The following is an 18,611-nucleotide window of genomic DNA, read 5'->3' on the forward strand; positions in this document are numbered from 1 at the left end:
ATCTTCCTTTATAATCCTACTGCTAACTGCCTTAGTCTTTCGATCTTCCAACTGTAAATTCCTCAAAGAGGACCAACATGTATTTTCAAGCCTGGTCATACGTCATAAATTATTTTCAAGCTGAAATAGGTCACATCAGGGGAGGTACACAGATGTGGTCCAAACATCTGTAACCAGGTGGAGTGGGAATGCCCTTCAGAAGGGCTGTGTGTTGACAGACACTATAATGCATAACTTAGAGAACATCCTAAGCATAATTAATCCTCATAACAATCTTGACTGATACCCATTATTTATATTCATTTTATAGACATGAAAACTGAGGCTTAGAGAGGTGACAAAATTTGCCCAAGGTATTAAGTGGCAAAACTGGAATCTGAGCTCAGGCTGCCTAACTAACAAACTCAAAGCCTCCATTTTCATGAGTATCTTTCTAGACTTCCATGTAAGATGTCAAGTCACTGCTCTCTTCTTCCTGTAATTTGAGACTCTTCTCTTGGGTTCTCTTTTGGTCTCGTACTTTTCTGATTGCCTTTCCACGCTTAAATTCCTTGTTCTCCTTCCAATTCTTAAACATCGGAGTTCTCCAAAGGACCTTCATGGCTTCTTCTTGTGTCTTTCTATACTTTCTTCTTAGGCAACTCCACAGGCTTCTACAGATTTGGATCCAGTCAGACACCACAATTTCTTAACCTGGGGTTCTTGGACACACACGCCTCCCAACCCACAAAGGACTGTGGATAGAATTTAGGGACTTGATGAATAAGAAAAAAATAACATCTTCATGTTTTCACTAAACTCTAAACAAAATTTACCAATTCCTTTAATTATGAATGTAGCAAGAAACCACGGTATTAGCAGCAAACATTTGTGATTTTGTTACCAACAGAAAGCACAGGTGTTTTAAGATTTTCCAAGTGTTTCAAATATCTCAAAATTTTATTTGTTCCCGTTATATTTCAAAATTATGGTGGCTATTTAACCCACCACTAAATCTTGATATTTAATGTATTAATAAAGAAGCACATATATTACCCTATCAAAATTTAATATTTTGATAACTGTTTTGTAATATAAGTAGTTTCCTTTGTAATCCTGTCTCTTTTATTTTCTGTATTTAGAAACTTTTTTTTTTGAGAAAGGGTCCATAGACTTTATTAGACTGTGAAAGGTTAAGAAACCCTGCTTTACAACTCTAGCCTATTAACTAACCTCATTACGGTGATCATTTCATAATATATACGTATATCAAATCATCATGTTGTACACCTTAAATTTACGCAATGTAATATATCAATTATGTCTCAGTAAAGCTAAGGAAAAAAAACAACACTGTAGCCAGATGGACTAAGGCTTTAGTCCAGGGGTCCTAAAACTATGACCTGTGTGTCAAATCTGGCTGTTTGTTTTGTAAATATTTTCATGAGACTGCATTCCTTTTCATAGGAATGACTCCTAAAGGGGATCTAGCCTTAGGCAACGCGGGAGTAACCTCCCTGAAGCCTAATGACCTACTCAGTTTTCTGAGTTCTGTCTTCAAGTTTCAGCTGCCTGCTTTATCTGCAGACTTTACTTGTCAGATGGACATCTAACCCTCTCTGTGGGATGAGAGCCTGGTGTTGATCTTGGATGGCTAGCTTATATCCCAGATTTGCTTTCTCTTCTTGGTCACTCATCCACTTTGGCTACTACTGACACTGGGTCTCAACTCCGCACTGGCCCTGTGCGTTCCTGGACTGCTAACACTTTGTCCTGCATACAAGCTCTAGAGATAAACTTTTTCAGGGTGGAAAAACCAGAGCTAACCATTATCAGAGAACTATAATCTTTTCCAAGTATAGTTCTGATGATATCCTTCTCTTCCTCAGAATGCTCACAAATTAAGTACAAACTTCTTAGGACACCTTTGCTTGCACAAAACAGAAACTCATTTATGTTTGTCTTGTAGGTAAGTAAGGAACGAGGAATTTAGGATATGGATACAGGGACATTACACAGGCCTCAAGAACACGGCTATAGGAACAGGTTGAATCATAAACAGGGATTGGCAAACTTTTTCTGTAAAGGGCCTGAGAGTAGATGTATTAGGTTTCAAGGACCACATCGTTTCTGTCACTCTGCCATAGACAACATGAAAAGGAAAGTGTTCCAATAAAACTTTATTTACAAAACAGACAACCAGCAGGATTTGACACACAGGTCATAGTTTTAGGACCTCTGGACTAAAGCATTATCAGGACTTTCTGAAATTCATCTCTGTCACCCTCCACATGTCTGATTTGTTGTTCTCTTTGTCCTGACTAGCTTCTTCAGCTTCTCTGGTCCTCATGTTGGAACATGGCTTCCGAAAGCTCTGAGCTTCCATATCACAAGTTACTCTCGCTTTCCCAGTCCTAACTACAACCCCTTAGGGTAGGGAGGTTGCCTGCCCTTACTTGGGTTAGGAGCTCACCCTTACACCAACCAGCCACGGCCAGGGGTCTGGGTTTTGCTGTACGAAACAGGGCTTTGGGGCACCACCCCTCAACCTCTTGGATCAGTGTGGAGGAACAGATTCCAGAAAAGGGCAGGAGCTGGGAAGACAACCCAGTGAGAATCCCTTGTGGTATGCATTCAAACTTACGTTTTCTGCATTGTCCCCTAACAGTCCCCTTATATGCCCCTCTGAAGCCAAACCGACTCTTTGCTGTTCTCACAGACTCTGCATATTCTTACCCAGCATCCCCTCTATCTGCCAGCAGAAATTCTACTCATCTTTAAAGTCTCTTCTAAAAGGCCACCCTTTCCCTCTCTTTCGTTTATATCCACCCAACACTCTATGGGTACAGTGCATCTGGTTCTGTTGCTATTTCTGCACCTGTCGTTTTCTTTTGCAGACAATAGGTGCTATGCTGACTGAGGAAATGACTTGTTCAACTTGTCATCCACTCGGCTACCTTTCAGACAATAGGCTCTGAGTTCCTATTTGCTGAGTTTAACCGTATCTTCAAAGCTGAAAAACTCCAAACTGAAGAAAATGTTGAGTTTTATAAAGTTGCATTTATATAGAAAATATAGTATCTATCTTTAAGAAAATTATTTTAAAATTTATAAACATTTCCACATTTTTAGTCGTCAAATTAAAGTACGTTTGCAGAGAGATATTAACTACAGCAAAACTTATATTTAAAATTGTTGAATACTAAGAAGAAATAAATTTCCATTAGAATTGCATCTTCTGTTACTGTCCTAAATTAAAAAGGAATACTACAGAAATGACTTAAGTAATAGGAAAGGTTATAAACTTGGAATAGTCAAAGCTGTTCTAAAAAACAAATGCTCCAAAACAATTAGTATTTGTGCAAGAAATTTGCCAAACCTCGTCATCTAATTTCTTTCTTTCTAGAACGTTAATTAACATTGTTCCCAGAACTCCGCTAAGCTCCCCTGCCGAAAGGAAGAAAGTAAATACAGTGCTGCGAGGAAAACTGGTTCATTTCCACGAAACTGTGAGAGGCTGCGCTTTTGTGAAACAGAAAACACTTGCTAAGGAACTATTCCTAAACTATTAGCAACCACATAAAAGCTTTTTATCTAACAGCATCCTCCTGGGAGACTGCGTTGGAATGTGCCGCAGGTCTGAAAAAGGCACAGATTTGGCTCAATTGTAAATATTAAGTGCACAGAAGCGAAGCCATTGTGTAGGTTAGAGGGTGGGGCGGGCGGGGTCCTGACTCCCAATGCTGATAGAAGGATTCTAATTTCGCTTGGCATTTATTTTTTCCTACTACAATTACAGTTTTGCTGAGAAAAATAAAATATCGGTTGTGCTCTCATCTGGTTTCTACTTTTCAGTGTCTACAGAAAAAGAAAACCCCTCATTTACCTAAAAGAATCACTTTTCTGCAATCTCCAGAGCCGCTGGGAAAACAGAGGAGCGCCCAGTCCCGCCGCCCCTCGCCCGCCCTGCCGGCCGCAGGTCCTGGGGGCTCGCCCCGCGCGCCTGCTGCCCAGAAACGGTGGGTCCCCGCGGCACTATCGCGTCCAGTGGCGTTTCTGGGTGGGGATGCTCCAAACCAGTAAACCACAACACAGAACCCAAGCATGGACTTTGAACCAAGCCCTTTAGCCTAGTTTTCTTTCTCCTAGTCTCACCGGGATCCTCGCCACCCCCCTCCATAGCTTCTCCTGGCTTCGGGGTCCCCTCCAGCCACCTGGGCGCGTGCAGGACCGATGCGCAGGGAGGAGGGGCTGGAAGGAGCTGGGTCCACCAGCCACTCAGGGGAGAGACCGGGACTACGACTCCCAGCATGCCCCGCAGCCAGCTCTCCCTCCCCCCTCCTCTTCGTCCTCCTCCCCTCGTCGCCCCGCGGCCGGCGGCCGGGAGGCTCCGGGCTTTTATCTGCGGACCAGGCGGGAGGGAGCCGGGTCCCCGTGATCTTCCCGAACCGGAGCGCTCAGCCCCGCGGCGCCAGGGGCTTGTAGCCGAGTTTTCCCTCCTTGCCCGCGCCAGCCCGGAGCCCCGCGCGGGCAGAAGGTCCGTCCGGCGAGAGGATGGTCATCCGCGTGTTCATCGCCTCCTCCTCGGGATTCGTGGCGGTGAGCACTGCGGACACCGGTGGCCGGCCGGGGTTGCGTCTGCGGGGTGGGGCGCGGGTGCGGGTGCTGCGCGGGGCGCGGCGCTCGGCTCTGCACGTCCCGGCGCGTCCGGCCGCGGGAGCGGGCGCCCGCAGGTGCTCCATCACACCGGGACCACAATGGAAAGGGCGGGCAGCTGAGGTGGGTGGGGGACCCCGGCGCACCCACATGCCCACCCTGCGCGGCCTGAGAGGGAGACAGCGCGGCGGGAAAATGGAGTCCGCGGGATGCCCCCCGCTCTAGTTGGGTGTCTCAGGAATTTAGGGAGGGGGTGATCCGAGAGCTTCGGGGGTCCCGCTCCCCTTGGTGTTAGTTCTCGATTTGGGACATTCAGCTTGGTTAGGTTTTGTACAGGAGCTTTTTAAGCTGCTTGGTTTGCCAGCCTAGCTCCCGAGTGAAACAAGTTGAAGTGGGAATTGCTCTGCACCCTCCTTTCCCCGCCACCAAGTATATTTCTCTAGTTTTATACCTGCGCAAAGAGAAGAGTAAACCAGGTTTATCCTGTCGTGCAAGGGTTTTTTTGTTTGTTTGTCATCATTTTGCCTGGGGTGCTGTAAAATATTTTTACTTCTTTCTGTAAATGTGTGTGCGATTGGCTCCTTTCTCCCTGTAATGCTATGGTCAGTTTCTTCTTGGGGTTGTATAAATAGTGGTCTCTTTAATTATTTTAAGCTGTTTTGTTCGGTCGATATTCTGGAAATGTTTTTAGGAGGAAGAGAAGTTAAATAGCTAGATGTCAGACTTTAAGGAAAGATTCAGTAGTACACTTGATGGCCCACTGAGTAAGTTAGGTAGCAGTATGTTTTACGTGATTATTAAGACTTGGTTTCCTTAGCTAAGAGTTAAATTATAGATTTAAGAGGCTCTTTGGTGAGAGATATAATCAAATACGTCAAAAAGTGCAATATCGATTGCTTAAAATTTGGTCTGGCCAGTTCCCTGCCCAGCAACTCAACCAGATTGTCCCAAAATTTGTTTCCGAAGCGGGTCGGATGGGAGATAGTATAAAATATTGTTTGCAAATCCTTATAAACCACTGAGGCTTTTTATTCAAAAAGAAATTATAGTACAAAAAAAGACACCCTTTTGCCTTAAGAACAATAGATGGGAAACTCCACCTTATCTTTACTTGCAGGCTGCACTGTTCCCCAGACTCCTGGTAGTTTTGTGGTTGCTTAGTCATACCTGCCTTTTGTAGATTTCTCCTCTGGAGATAGGCTTAATGTGTTTGGATACCCATTCTATTTCATAGATAGATTTTTTCAGATGCACTGCTTCAGAAGAATGCTGCAAAACTTTTGGTTTCACCACCAACTCGCACGCTTCAGTAATTGTTCCAGTAGCGTTTTGTTGATTGAGGAGGAGATGCCCTATAGTATTAAGAAGCCAGGGCTATGTCGGACAAGCCAAAGTGAAAACTTAAGGTAGTTCCTTGGCTTATGCTGTCAGTAGGTGTAATAGCAAGATAGTTCTGGAACCCTGACTCTCTGTTTCCTCAATTCCATTAACAAATATTTATTGCCTGCCTGCTATGTGCCTTTTTAATTTTTAAATTTAATATTATGTGTTCTGCGCGTGAACCTAGACTCCAGAGACCCGAGTTTTAACGCGGGCGGTGATGGTGGTGTCAGCTTGGCTGAGGTGCTCCCTCTCTATCACGTCTCTCGTCTGGAGAATGAAGGCTTGTGATGAAAACTCAGAAGTGCGCTCTAGCTTTAAAATGCTGTGACTTCACCACTTGGGAAAATGTGGATAAATCGTTGTAATAGCTTCTTTCACTTGAACAGTATCCATATTAGCCTGCAAGGTGAGTTTGTTCTTGTCCTTCAGTGTTTTCCTGTGAGGTCTCAGTCCTCTCACTGTCCTCTTGGTAGCATGTGTTCTGACTTGGTTTGAGTTAACCTGGAAGACATACTCTGTTATCACATAACGTCCAGCCCGTAAACGCTAATTATCTATTTTAATGGACCTGATCTTTTTCAGTTTCAGACAATGCTCAGCCAGTGAGTCTCTCCAGTTATAGTATTCTCTCTTGTATCTGTCTGCAGTTTTTCTGTAATTATGTAACATTGATACTTTGGGAGATGTTAAGTTTATGCTAATATACAAGAATAATGATTTCTAAGAGATAATGAAGTTGTTGAGGGCGACTGTTGGGCTGGCGAGGGGAATGGGGCTTATAGCATTAAGCTGCGTTAAGCTTTGCTAGCCTGGCCGTAATGTCTTCCCTCCAGCGGTGTTGTGCTGACCATTGGTGCTGTTTATTCCGTGACCAACAAGTGCATGGGAGAACAAATAATTTGGTTCCCAAGTTGGTTTGGTTTTAGCTGAAGTTTGTTAAACCACAAGGAAGGAAGGTGACTAGAATTAGACTTAGCTAAGTAAGTCCCGAGAATTTCCAGAAAGATACTCTGCCCCGATCAGCAGTAGATTTAAACAACCCACTTAGAGAAAATCTTCCTATCTTGTTCTGATTTCTCTGAACTCTCCAGCTTCAACACGTAACAGTGGTAGTTGGAATAATTAACACCACGGCGTGATTGCCCTCTTACCTTCCCCAGCTCTAGGTCAAATCTACTTTTACTGTGAAGTAAAAGTGATGCCACATTGTTATGCTATGGGTACCTGAAAATCAGATTTCTTATGCAGCTGATAATGTTGCTGTAATTCATATTGTAGTGAAGGACATTTTATTTCAGTCCTAAGAAAATAGTGTCTTCATAGAAGTGTCATTTTAAAATTTAATTTATTCTGGTTGTATACCCAAAAGGGGAGGTCTTGGTAACTCTATTCAGGAAATATATTAACATGACTTATTAATTTAAAAACATTGAAATCAGTCAGTTCTTTCATCATTCATTATTTTATTCATTAAACCAGTATTTTCTAGGGGTCTGCTGCTTGCTCAGCTCTGTCCTTGGTCTCCTGGGGAGCTGGAGGAGGAGGGAAGGTGTGGGCCTCAAGGAATTCAGGCGGGGAGATAGGAAAGGTAAGCCACCTGCAATAAAGTACAGCCCAAGGACACAGGCCTCTTTCAGGAACCTTCTCTCCAGAGATAGAAATAATATAGGCGGCAGAGAGATGCATTGCAGGATGTCAGATAAGGAGGAAATGTGCCAGAAATCATAAAATATGCATGTGGGAGCCATAGGCAGATGGCAGGGAGAGGGACTGGCTTAGATATGGAGCCTGGCAGAGAGCACACGCGCCCACCCCGTTCAGGCTGGAAAGGGAGGGCAGGCAGCAGAGGTCCCTGTGGACCTCTTTTGAGGACAGGGGTGCCTCTAAGTCCCTGAAAGGAGCCCTCGATGACAAATCCATAGTGCTCAGCATCTCAGAGATGTCTTTAGCATCTGCCCCTTGCGTGCTGTCTAGAGCCTGTTGTCCCCAGGGAGCAAGGTGCCCTCTGGCAGGGAGGGAGCCCTGGTGTGTGATTTTGGAAAAATCTTTACCCCTGTTTGCTTTGACTCAAATTTCTCTAAAAGGACATAAAGTCTTTCGTTCTCTGTTCAAGTTCCTGGGTTCAGTTCTTAGAGCTGGAAGAAAACCTGAAGAGATTTTCTAGTGACCTCCAACCACCTAGTTTCTCAGAGAAGGAAATTTGGGTGTAGACATTAAGTGTCTTGCCCTGAGATCATTTCTGTCAGTCAGTGCAGAGCTGAGGGCTAAATGGAAACCAGGTGTCCTGACCCACGAGTGTATTCATTCATGTATTCATTTAGCAGTGCATTCATTCCTGCCTTAGCTGACACTGGCATTCATCAAACAATCATTGAAAACCTACTAAGTTCCAGGCTGTGTGTTAGGTGCTGGGTGTATGTGATCATCAGAACAGTCTTAGGCTCTGGCGTCATGGCACAAATCAGTGCTCTCCACGACCCAAAGACTTGGCATGCAAACTGTTTAATCGGGGACCGTGAAGGACTGATGCTGGCCTGGGGGAGGTTTCCATGGGGCATGGTGAAAAGAGCTGGACAGCAGTGGATCCCTGCGTGTTTGAGAGGGACCCTCCCTGGGAGCAAAAATTAAGAAGTTGGAAGCAAAGTTGGAAAAGGGGGAGCTTTGTGCAGGGCTGCAACTATGTTTCAAGTTGGGGTGGGGGTGGCGGGGAACACACAGAAACTGCTCAGAGTTGTCTGGCTCTGCAGCTGTAGAAGGCATGCCCTACTGGTTTGCGTGACTTACAGCTATTTTAAATATGCATTGACTAGTTAAGCCGTTGCATCTCCGCACAGTGTATCCAAGGAAGCTTCGCTGTGTAAGGATGCCCTGGAAAGGAGTTCCTAGGCAGTTAAAAGTCAGGATGTGACCATGTAGAACCAACTGGGCGTGATCCTTAAGTGATTCTAATGCCAGAGTGAACTAGTCAGGGTAAGCCTGGGCTCGTCAGAATGTTTAATTCACTGAATTTTCAGTCACTTGGCAAGGTAGTTTTTTCCATTTTACAGATAAAGAGGCTGAAGTTAAGAGACCTCATTGAGATCATATGCAGTAGATGGTGGAACCCTGAGTCAAACTCTGGTGGGCTGCAAACCTTCTAGAGCAAAAGTTCTCCACTGTGGGCACTGTCGCACCCTTGGGGGAAGGAGAGTACCAGGGATGCTCTGCATCCTGCAGTGTGCCAGACTGTCCCCCATAAGAACTGCCCATCCAAAACGCCACTGGTACCCCTGACAAGAAACGGTGCCGAAGGGCATTGGCAGGGGTGGGTGTGCAGTGACGTTAGGGAAGAGGTGGGAGAGCATACAAGAAGTGATCAGGAGAAGCAAGGATAAGTTGGGGGCGCAAGGACAAGGATGTGGTTGTAAGAGAAGGTCAGATTAGGATGGCCTGTGTGTTAGTTTCTTAGGCTGTCGTTAACAAAGTACCACAAACTAGGGGGCTTCAATAGCAGAAATTTGTCTCTCATTCTGGAAGCTGGAAGTCGAGATGAAGGTGTCAGCAGGATTGCTTCCCTCTGAGGGTGTGAGGGAGACTGTCCCGTGCCTCTCCTATCTTCTGATGGTTTGCTGGCAATCTTTGCCGTTCCTTGGTGGGTAGATGTATCGTTCGATCTTCTGTCTTCATTTTCACATAGCGTTCTCCTTGTATGTGTGTCCTGCTCTGTGTCCAAGTTTCCCCTTTTTATTAGGACACAGTCATGTTGAACTTGAGCCCACCCTAATGACCTCATCTTAACCTCATCATCTGCAGAGATCCTGTTTTCAGATAAGGTCACGGGTAACAGGTACTGGAAGTTAGGACTTCTGCATCTTTTTGGGGGGACACAATTCAACCCATAACAGCATGCAAGCTGAGGGTTGAAATAGGAAGGTTAACTGATGGAATTTTCCCCCTTTAATTGGAAAGATTGTGGGCAGATTTCTTCAATCTTAAAGTCAGCAGCTTGATGTGGAATTATAGTCAATGTAGAAGGCTTATTACTGGAAAGAGAGATTTATTAATAACCCAAGTGAAGACCTGACTTCGGTTTTTCTAGTTCGTTTTATTTTATTTATTTTTTTTAAAGACTGGCACCTGAGCTAACAACTGTTGCCAATCTTCTTTTTTTTTTCTGCTTTTTTTCCCTCCCCAAGTCCCCCAAGTACATAGTTGTATATTTTAGTTGTGGGTCCCTCTAGTTGTGGCATGTGGGATGCTGCCTCAACGTGGCCTAATGTGCAGTGCCATGTCCGAGCCCAGGATTCGAACTGGCGAAAACCTGGGCCGCTGAAGCAGAGCGCGTGAACTTAACCGCTCAGCCATGGGGCTGGCCTCTCTAGTTCATTTTAATATTTCCCAAATTTTATATTTTTTCCATTCCACAATCATTTAAACTTTTAAATATAAATATAATCATGGGCATGGACTCCTTCATGAAATTAGGGACTTTTTATCCACTTGCATTAGGACACTTGAAATAAACATTTCAGTCTATTTGAGGAAACTAAATTTTGACAACTGTTTATAATACGAAGTATAAGGTGGTTTCCACATTGCACGACTGCGAGACTACTTGGGTTGTGTTTTTTCTGGTTTTCAGTTTTTTGGGCAAAAGCAGGAAAGGAAAACAACTATTGCGAAAAACTCAGCAGTTCTGCGGGAGGCAGTGTGAGATACTAAGTCTAAAGAATGTTTCTTCTCAGATTTTTTTCATGTTTAATTTATAAAAAGTTCTAAAATGAATTGTTTTTTTTGTCAGTGAAGTTAGAAATGGGTGACAGAATAGAAAAAGTCTAGAGTCTTAGCAAATGTTTCACTTTTAAAAATAAAACTTAGGATGACTTTTCATTATATATGAAAGTTTAAAATACTTTATTTTGAAATGCAGATGTAAAAAAAATGGGATCAAGAAATTACTAGTTCAGCTGCTAAGTGTTAATTTTTTTCAAAGTTACCCTCCCGACTCTAAATTCAGAAGGAGACCCTTTTAGGGTTCAGCAGGTTTTCATCAGGAGCTCCTATTAGGGGTTTTATTTTAGCTGTAGAGTTATTTAGAAACTTATTCTGATTTAAATCACATTCCTGTATTCATTATTTTTCTGATTGATTTTATATTATACTCTTTATCCATTGTGTGAAAAAGGATCTTAGCTTTCCAAATTAGAAGTTTAGTGAAAACTTATTTTTTCTATGAAGTGGCAAATGCTTCTTAACATTTGAGGGAAATTTTCCGCTTCTGATTATGTCTGATTGTCTTTTTGGGTCCTCTTTCTAGTTGTAGCTTAAAAACATGTCATTGAACCTCTCTGGTTCGTGTTTTTTAGACCAATAGTGGTCAGTCTGTGGCATTGCCAGGTTTTTGATTGGTGTTTGGGGTGGTGGGAGACGTGGGGTGGGGTGTTAGGGACGATTTGGGGTTTGGAAGCCCGGACCAGCTGCGGCTGAGCAGTCTGCTGCAAGGCAGTGTGGTGTCCCTTCTGCCCTGGTCATAGGCTTATCTGAGTTTATCTGCCTGCACTGGCTGGTTATTCAGGAACTGGTCTATGGTAATTTAAAGTTAGTGTTGTTGTTTCTTTTGTGTTTTATTGTTTTTTCCAAACTCTAAAATAAGAATTCAACCTGGGGGAAAGTCCTTAATTGAATGTTTTCCATCCTGAACTCAGGACAGCTTTGCTGTGGGACTGAAAGCTGAACTACGTGCTGGCAGATGGGGGCCCCCACCTGTAGACCCAGGCGCTTTTAGGCTGGTACAGCCCCCGGGAGAGTCTGGAACAATTTGATTGGTCTCCTAGATCTGGTTCCCTTTGTTATTACCATTGACAACTTACATCTTCCTGAGGGGGCCTGACTCTTTGGGGCTGGCTCTGTACCTGGCAGAACCCCAAGAGGGGTTTCCTGGAACTGACCCCTGAGAGTGGAAGGGCAGGGCACGGCACGGATCAGGGTGTGTCACCTGGTTATGGGACCTTTGTGGGCTCTCTGCCAACTTTGCTTCAGAGCTCCCGTAGCCGGAAATGGAACGTTGGCTGTGACCGAGGGCAGAGGGTTCCCAGGGCTTCCAGGTGCATTTCCCATCTCCTACCAGTGAAGGCCCAAATCTGGAAATGGCTTTTGTTGTCTTGGATCCAGTGGCTTTGGGAGTGGAGGGCTGAGTAAGGGACCCAAGTCGGTGGCTTGCTCGACAGGTTAGTTCAGTGGTATTTGGTGAATGCGAGTGTAGTTTAAGTCAGCAGCTGTTGCTGTGTACCAATTTTTGTATTAAAAACAAAGCGAAGCAAAACAAAAAGCCCAAAGCAACAGAAGCAGCATAGCTTTTGAGGGAGTTTGTTTTCCTCCTGTGGCTTGCACAAGGAGTGGGCGTATGGTCTTCATTCATGACATTCCCTTGGGGTTGAAGCTTACTTTCTCTGCTGTAGTATTTGTGTTCATTAGGACGGGTTCTTTGAGGGGAATGGGCCACTTCCATAAGCTGGGGTCCCCAGTTGACAGGTGTTTAGGTTGCACTGTCCTTTCACGATAAACTACTTACTAGCCAAAGTAGGTGTCTGGGTTGAATATTTGCTAATTTGTTTAATTCTGGAGATAGGTTATGTTCAACCCAGGCACCCATTCTGCCTCATCTGTGGATGGTCTGTTGTGGGAGGGCAGTGTAGCCTAGTGGGTAAGGCAGGGGCTGAGTCCGAATCCCAGCTCTGCCTGTTGATGAGGGACGTGGCCTTAGGCCAGTCGCCTCTGTGTCATCATTTGTAACAGAGGGATCGTGATGCTGCCTTCTGTCTAGGGTTGCGGTGGGCCTTGAACGAATGAAGTATTCCTCATAAGGCATTGGCAGAGTGCCAGGTGCATAGTAGTACTCAGTGCATGTTAACTGTTATTTCTATTATATCATTGTTAGCAGCAGGAGTAATAAAAAAATAAAAAATTATAACTTTGGATCATGTAAGATCTTTAATGATCAAAAAAATTATGTACAATACATAGTACTTACTAAGCCGAGGCGGCATGCTGGTATAATTTTAGAGTTTTTAGGAAATTTAAGTATAAAGAGTTTTCTGGTGAAATTTGAATTAATAAGAACGTTACAATTTGAAGTCATTCCCTAAACAAACCACTTAGAGTTCTTCTGTAATTTTTGAACATTTTATAGGTACACAGCATGTTGTGCATGAGTAACTAAACCATATTTCTTCACTGCCTACACAGTGCTTACTATGCAAATAGGCATGATTCTTTGCTGTAAGTAGTACATGATTTTAGAGTCCTGGTTTGATTTAAGGCTTTGCAAACTTGGCAAGTAGATTTCATCCTAAGTGACAGCTCTGATTGATGGATGTTGGCTGCCTGGAGAGCTGGGAGAGGGGTTTTGGAGCCTGGTCTGGAATCAGCTGGAAAACAAACAGCGTGATTGATTCTTGATGTCTGCCCTGGCACCGGGGGAGGGAGGCCGGGGCTCTGTCAGGTATTTGCCAGCCCTGTCTTCCAGTCTGTGCACTTGGACTCTGCTTTCACATTTGTGTAACAATGTAGAATATTTTGAGTCTCTGAGTAAGAGCGAGGAGAAATATGGGATACCAGCTTGAATTGATGGATAATATCCTCTGCAAACATCTCAGCTCAAATTTTGGGGGAAGGGTGGTGGAGAAGGGCCAGGATTTCTGTGTTTAGTGAAGATGAGTGATACTTCCCAGAAAGACAGTGATTATGCCAACCATGAAACCGAACACTGAGTCTTGACGCTTGTGAAATGTAGGCAGAGGGCTTTCAAATCGGGCAGGTAGATGGTCGTAAAGAGATAAGGGGACTTTAGGGAGAAAGGTGCTGGAGATAGGAGAGGGAGCGAGACCTGGAATGGGGGATTCTGGGTGTGCGTGTCCCCTGTGCTGAGCCTCGGAGCACTGGAGGGTCAGGTGAACAGTTAGAGGTTACCTGTGCCCAGCAACGCGGTGGGATTTTCCCTGCCGCTTGTTTAATCCTTACAGCGATCCTACAAACTATGGTTTATTATGCTGATTTTACAGATGAGAATATTGAGTTACAGGGTGATTAAGTAACGTGCCTAGGATCACTTGGCTCAGTGAATCCAGATTCGAACCCCTGTCTTCTGATTTTGTGTCTGGTGCTTTCTTCATTGCCTCCGCTGCTGCCAGAAGAGCCCCTGACTGGAGACCAGTGAGAACCAGAAAGCAGGCTGGGCTAACAGTGTGTGAGAGCAAGCTAAAGGAAGGGGGACGGGCAGGGCTGCTCAAGAGCAGATCTGGGGGTTTCCGCTCAGCTGTCAAGCAGGTAATTGTGGGCACAGTGTCTTCAGGGCATGTCAAAGCAGTGGCCTTGCTTCTGCAGAGACTGGTAACAGCTATAAGGAGCATGGGCTGAATCGGAGAGCTAATGTTCATAAAAATAATAGCAGCAACTACATTCACACCATGGACAGGAGGTACTAGGGGCTTTGTGTTTGTTATTTGTATTCCTTAAAGTAACTCTGCATGGTGGCCATCCGTATTCTCTCTCTCCCTCTCTCTTTCTTTCATAGGATAGGAAACCGAAGCTCAGAAACTTTACATACCTTGCCTTGTCATAGGACCCATCAGGTCCAGACACCCAGATTTGTGCCATCCTTCCTCCTAATGGCCGTGTCCCAGAGGAAGAAATCAGAGGGTAAGGAGAAATTAGAGTAGGCAGTGCTTCAAAGGGACTGTTGGATGTCCTGAAACCAGGCATATGATTTGCCTCAAATATAGTTCTCTTGCTGTGAGTGATAAAGTTGAGGAGAACGGACTTGGTGTGTTGGACTGGAGGGAGCAGGGCAGGATGGTAATATGAGAGTAGTAAATGTGCACAGGGTGGCTGGAACCCAGGGATGGGGTCGAGGGCAGAGATATTTAATCTCTCGGGACCTTTTGGGCAACATGAGGTCTCCTGGGACAAATGGTGGTGGAAGTGTCTGCCTTCTTTCTTTCCATCTTGGATCCTAGGTTTCTGGAAGATGTTTTCTCCATGAGGTGATCATTCCCTCTTTCTTACCCTGCAAATAAAGTGTCCTTTGGGTAGAAAGAGTTTATCAGTATATTGCAGCCTTCTGTGGGAGCTCAGTGCAAGAGTGACTAGAAAGTGGGAGTCAGGAGCCAAGCCGAGCTGGAGTCAGGGCTGTTAGTGGTTGGAGGGGAGGGCAGGAGGGCCTGTGCAGACAGCCACTGTGTGTAAAGAGAAAGATGCAATCAACATACATGGGAAGGTAGGAGGGGCCCACAGGAGTGGGTGTGCAAAGCTGTCGTTCATACGCTTCACTACCTGGTTTAATTGTTCCAAGATCTTTGTGCCTCTTTCATTGGCAGCCATCTCTCTTTCTAAGATCAGGTTCTTTACATGTAATTTACTGGGAGAGCCTTGTAAACTTGGTAGGTAGAAGAAACTTGTGTGATACAAACAAGGTGATACATGGAAAGAATGTGGATTTTAGGAGCAGAAGACCTGGGTTTGAATTATGGGTTTGGTACCTTAATTAGAGGGTGGCTTAGCAAGTCTTTTAACTTCTCTGGATCTCAGCATCCCCATTTGGAAAGCTATTGGAGCCTAATGAAATGGCAGCCAGTAATGATATTATGAATTTCATGTAAATTTGTCAGCTGTCATTCTCTGGTCTTTTGTGGGTTTTAACCTTTAAATGAGCTATTAAGATTTAATTAAGGAAAAAAATGTTCTTATAATAGGACAGTAGGTCCTGAGTTCGATGGAACAAATCCATGGGCAGACCTGAAACTGACATTGTTTGTTAGAGTTAGTGGAGGCTAGAGGTCATGGTCTGGGTGCAGAGGCTGGAACCCGTTGGATTTTGGTTTAACACAGTGTTTTAAAAGTTTTTTGAGCAAAGATTTTTAAATACTGGGAGATGTCTTTCTCACACACACACATCATCTGAATTTACCAGTCTTCTGGCGACATCTGGAGATCTCTCGACCTGGGTGCCTCTCTCTATCCTGGTGGGGATCCTTTGAAGCTGATCAGCGGTGGCCCCTGCGGGGGCATGTACCCCGGCGGTCTCTACAGCCCCCTCACCTTTCCCACCATCTTCCCAACTTGAAGCCGTTTGTTAGTGAGCTCCGTGATTCTTTTTCTTATAATTGAAAGTCTTTCTTGGCATCTATGTTTGTCAAAAGTGGGAAACCACAAGATTATATTGAGAGGGTTCTGTGTGTTTCATGAAGAATGGGAGCCAGTGAAAGTTTTTTTGTGGAAGGAAGGACATAGTCCGCAGTGGTTATTAGGTGTTTGTTGGCTTCCTTCCTTTGTGTTAATCTCTGACTCCTGTGGGCATTTGAATTTTCAACTTGGTGTGGAAGCAAATTATTGTGGGGGTAAAAGGTGTCTCCTTCCCGTGTGTGCGTGTGCCAGGCTCCCCGTCACTCTGTAGTCGCAGAACGGCTGCTTGAAGTCCTCATACTCGAGAACAGGACTTCCTTGAAAAGCTTAGAAAGAGAGTGGCTCACACCCAGGCCAGGGTTTATCACTGACATCACTAGTGACGTTTGGGGCTCGGTCGTTCTTTGTTGTGGGGGCTGTCCTGTGTGCTGCAGACATAGAGCGGCATGCCCTGTCTCTACCTGTTGGGGCTGGTAGCACCCCTGCCCCCAGTTGTGACAACCGACACGTCTCTAGGTGTTCTTGGATGTCCCTGGGGGGCGGAGTCACCCTTGCTTGAGAAACTCTGCTCTGAGCCATAGTAGCAGAGAGGAGATTCACAGGCTGAGAAGACTCAGCTTACAACTGGAAGGGACTGGAGAGACCATTTAATTCGTCTTTCTCTTCTCATGAGGTACGAGCTGTTCGCTGACTGGTTCGTGTCTCCGCCACTGTCCTGGTGCTTCCAGAGCCGTGCGCTGTGGACCGAGTTCTGCACTGGAAGCTGGGAGACTTCGAGTCCGGTTCCCATGATGCTATTTAATCAGCTTTGTGCCTTTGGACAGGAGACGTAGCTTCTCTGGGCTTCACGTTGCTCATTGTGTTGTTACTGTTGTTTTCCACTTGAGATATAATTCACACACCATAAAATTCACCCTTTTAAGTTGTACATTTCGGTGGCTTTTAGCCTATTCACTGTGTTGTGCAACCATCACCACCATCTAATTCCGGAACCTTTCAACACGGCAGAAAGAAACCCCATGTCCATTAGCAGTCACTTAGCATTTCCTCCTGCCTCTCGCCGCTGGCAACCACTCATCTACTTTCTGTCTCTATGGATTTGCCTACTCCGGGCATTTTGCATAAATGGAATCATACAGTATGTGACCCTTTGCATTTGGCCTCATTCACTTAGCGTAGTGTTTTCAGAGTGCATGCAGGTTGTAGAATGTATCAGCACTTCATTTGTTTTTGTGACAGAATAATAGTCTATTGTACGGATACACCACGTTTCGTTTATTCATTCATCAGGTGATGGATAGTTGGGTGGTTTCCACTTTTTGGCTGTTACGAATAATGCTGCTGTAAAGGTTGGGTGCAAGTTTTTGTGTGACCGTGTGTTTGCAGTCCTCTTGGATGCGCACCCAGGAGTAGAATTGGTGGCTCCCAGGGTAACTCTGTGTTTAACTGTGGGAAGCTGCCACGCTGTTTCCCAAGCAGCGGTCCCATTTTACATTTCACTGGCCATGTATGTGGCTTCTCACGTTCTCCACATTTTCACCAGCACCTGCTATTGACCGTCTTTTTGATGGTAGCCATTTTGGTGGTGTGTGGTGGTATCTCAGTGTGGTTTTGATTTATATCTCACTAATGTCTGATAATGCTGATAGTGTTTCTTTTAAAGATCGGCACCTGAGCTAACAGCTGTTGCCAGTCTTTTTTTTTTTTTTCCTGCCTTTTTCTCCCCGTATCCCCCCAGTACGTAGTTGTATATTTTAGTTGTGGGTCCTTTTAGTTGTGGCATGTGGGACGCCGCCTCAATGTGGCCTACTGAGGAGTGCCATGTCCGCGCCCGGGATCCGAACCCTGGGCCACTGAAGCGGAGCACGCGAACTTAACCTCTAGGCCACGGGGTCGGCCCCTGATGTTTTTTAATAACTGGTTTAGATCCCTTTTTTAAAGAGCTCTTCTAGCTCTGAATTTTTAATTTTTTCTTCTATTCCATATATAAACCAATACGAGTAACAGAAGTGAATTTTTAGAGGATGTGTATTTTAGAAATTACTTGAGTTAATCAATTTCCATACATGTATGAGTACCTTCTATTGCCCAGTGTGTGGCCGTGTTCAGGATGCAGAATGAGTATATGGCATGATCCTAACCCCCTCATAATCTGACTGGGGAGAAAAGATGAACGGGGAAAATGGAAGACAATCCAGAGTGACATGGAATAAAATGCTAACATGGCCTGTCCTGTAGGTGAGTCTCAAGGGCAGGTGTATTTATTTGAATGAAGACAAAGAAGGTCATAATCAGAGCTAATTAGAAAAATAGCATCTCAGGTTGGGAAGGTGGCTATTGTTAAGATTCTAGAAAATTACACTTAAATGAAAGGCTCCAGTGGAAAATTTTTCTTTTTCAAAATATTTTATATGAGCTTGTGAACTGGAACAGAT

General features: G+C 44.7%; 1 protein-coding gene across 2 annotated transcripts in view; it reads left to right on the forward strand.

The window, feature by feature from the left end:
• Positions 1–4,099: 4,099 nt before the first annotated feature.
• SH3BGRL2 (SH3 domain binding glutamate rich protein like 2) overlaps positions 4,100–18,611 on the forward strand; it is a 68,412-nt gene continuing 53,900 nt past the window's right edge. Inside the window, exon 1 of one of the 2 annotated variants that reach the window (XM_023650693.2) lies at positions 4,100–4,578. In XM_023650693.2, coding sequence (XP_023506461.1) covers positions 4,534–4,578 — 45 coding nt within the window. In that variant the 5' untranslated portion in view covers positions 4,100–4,533. Of the gene's footprint in view, positions 4,759–18,611 lie in introns of both variants that reach the window. The other variant, XM_070223509.1, reaches the window with a different exon arrangement.

The sequence above is a fragment of the Equus caballus genome, chromosome 10 (genome assembly GCF_041296265.1).
Source record: "Equus caballus isolate H_3958 breed thoroughbred chromosome 10, TB-T2T, whole genome shotgun sequence".
NCBI classification, from domain to species: Eukaryota; Metazoa; Chordata; class Mammalia; order Perissodactyla; family Equidae; genus Equus; species Equus caballus.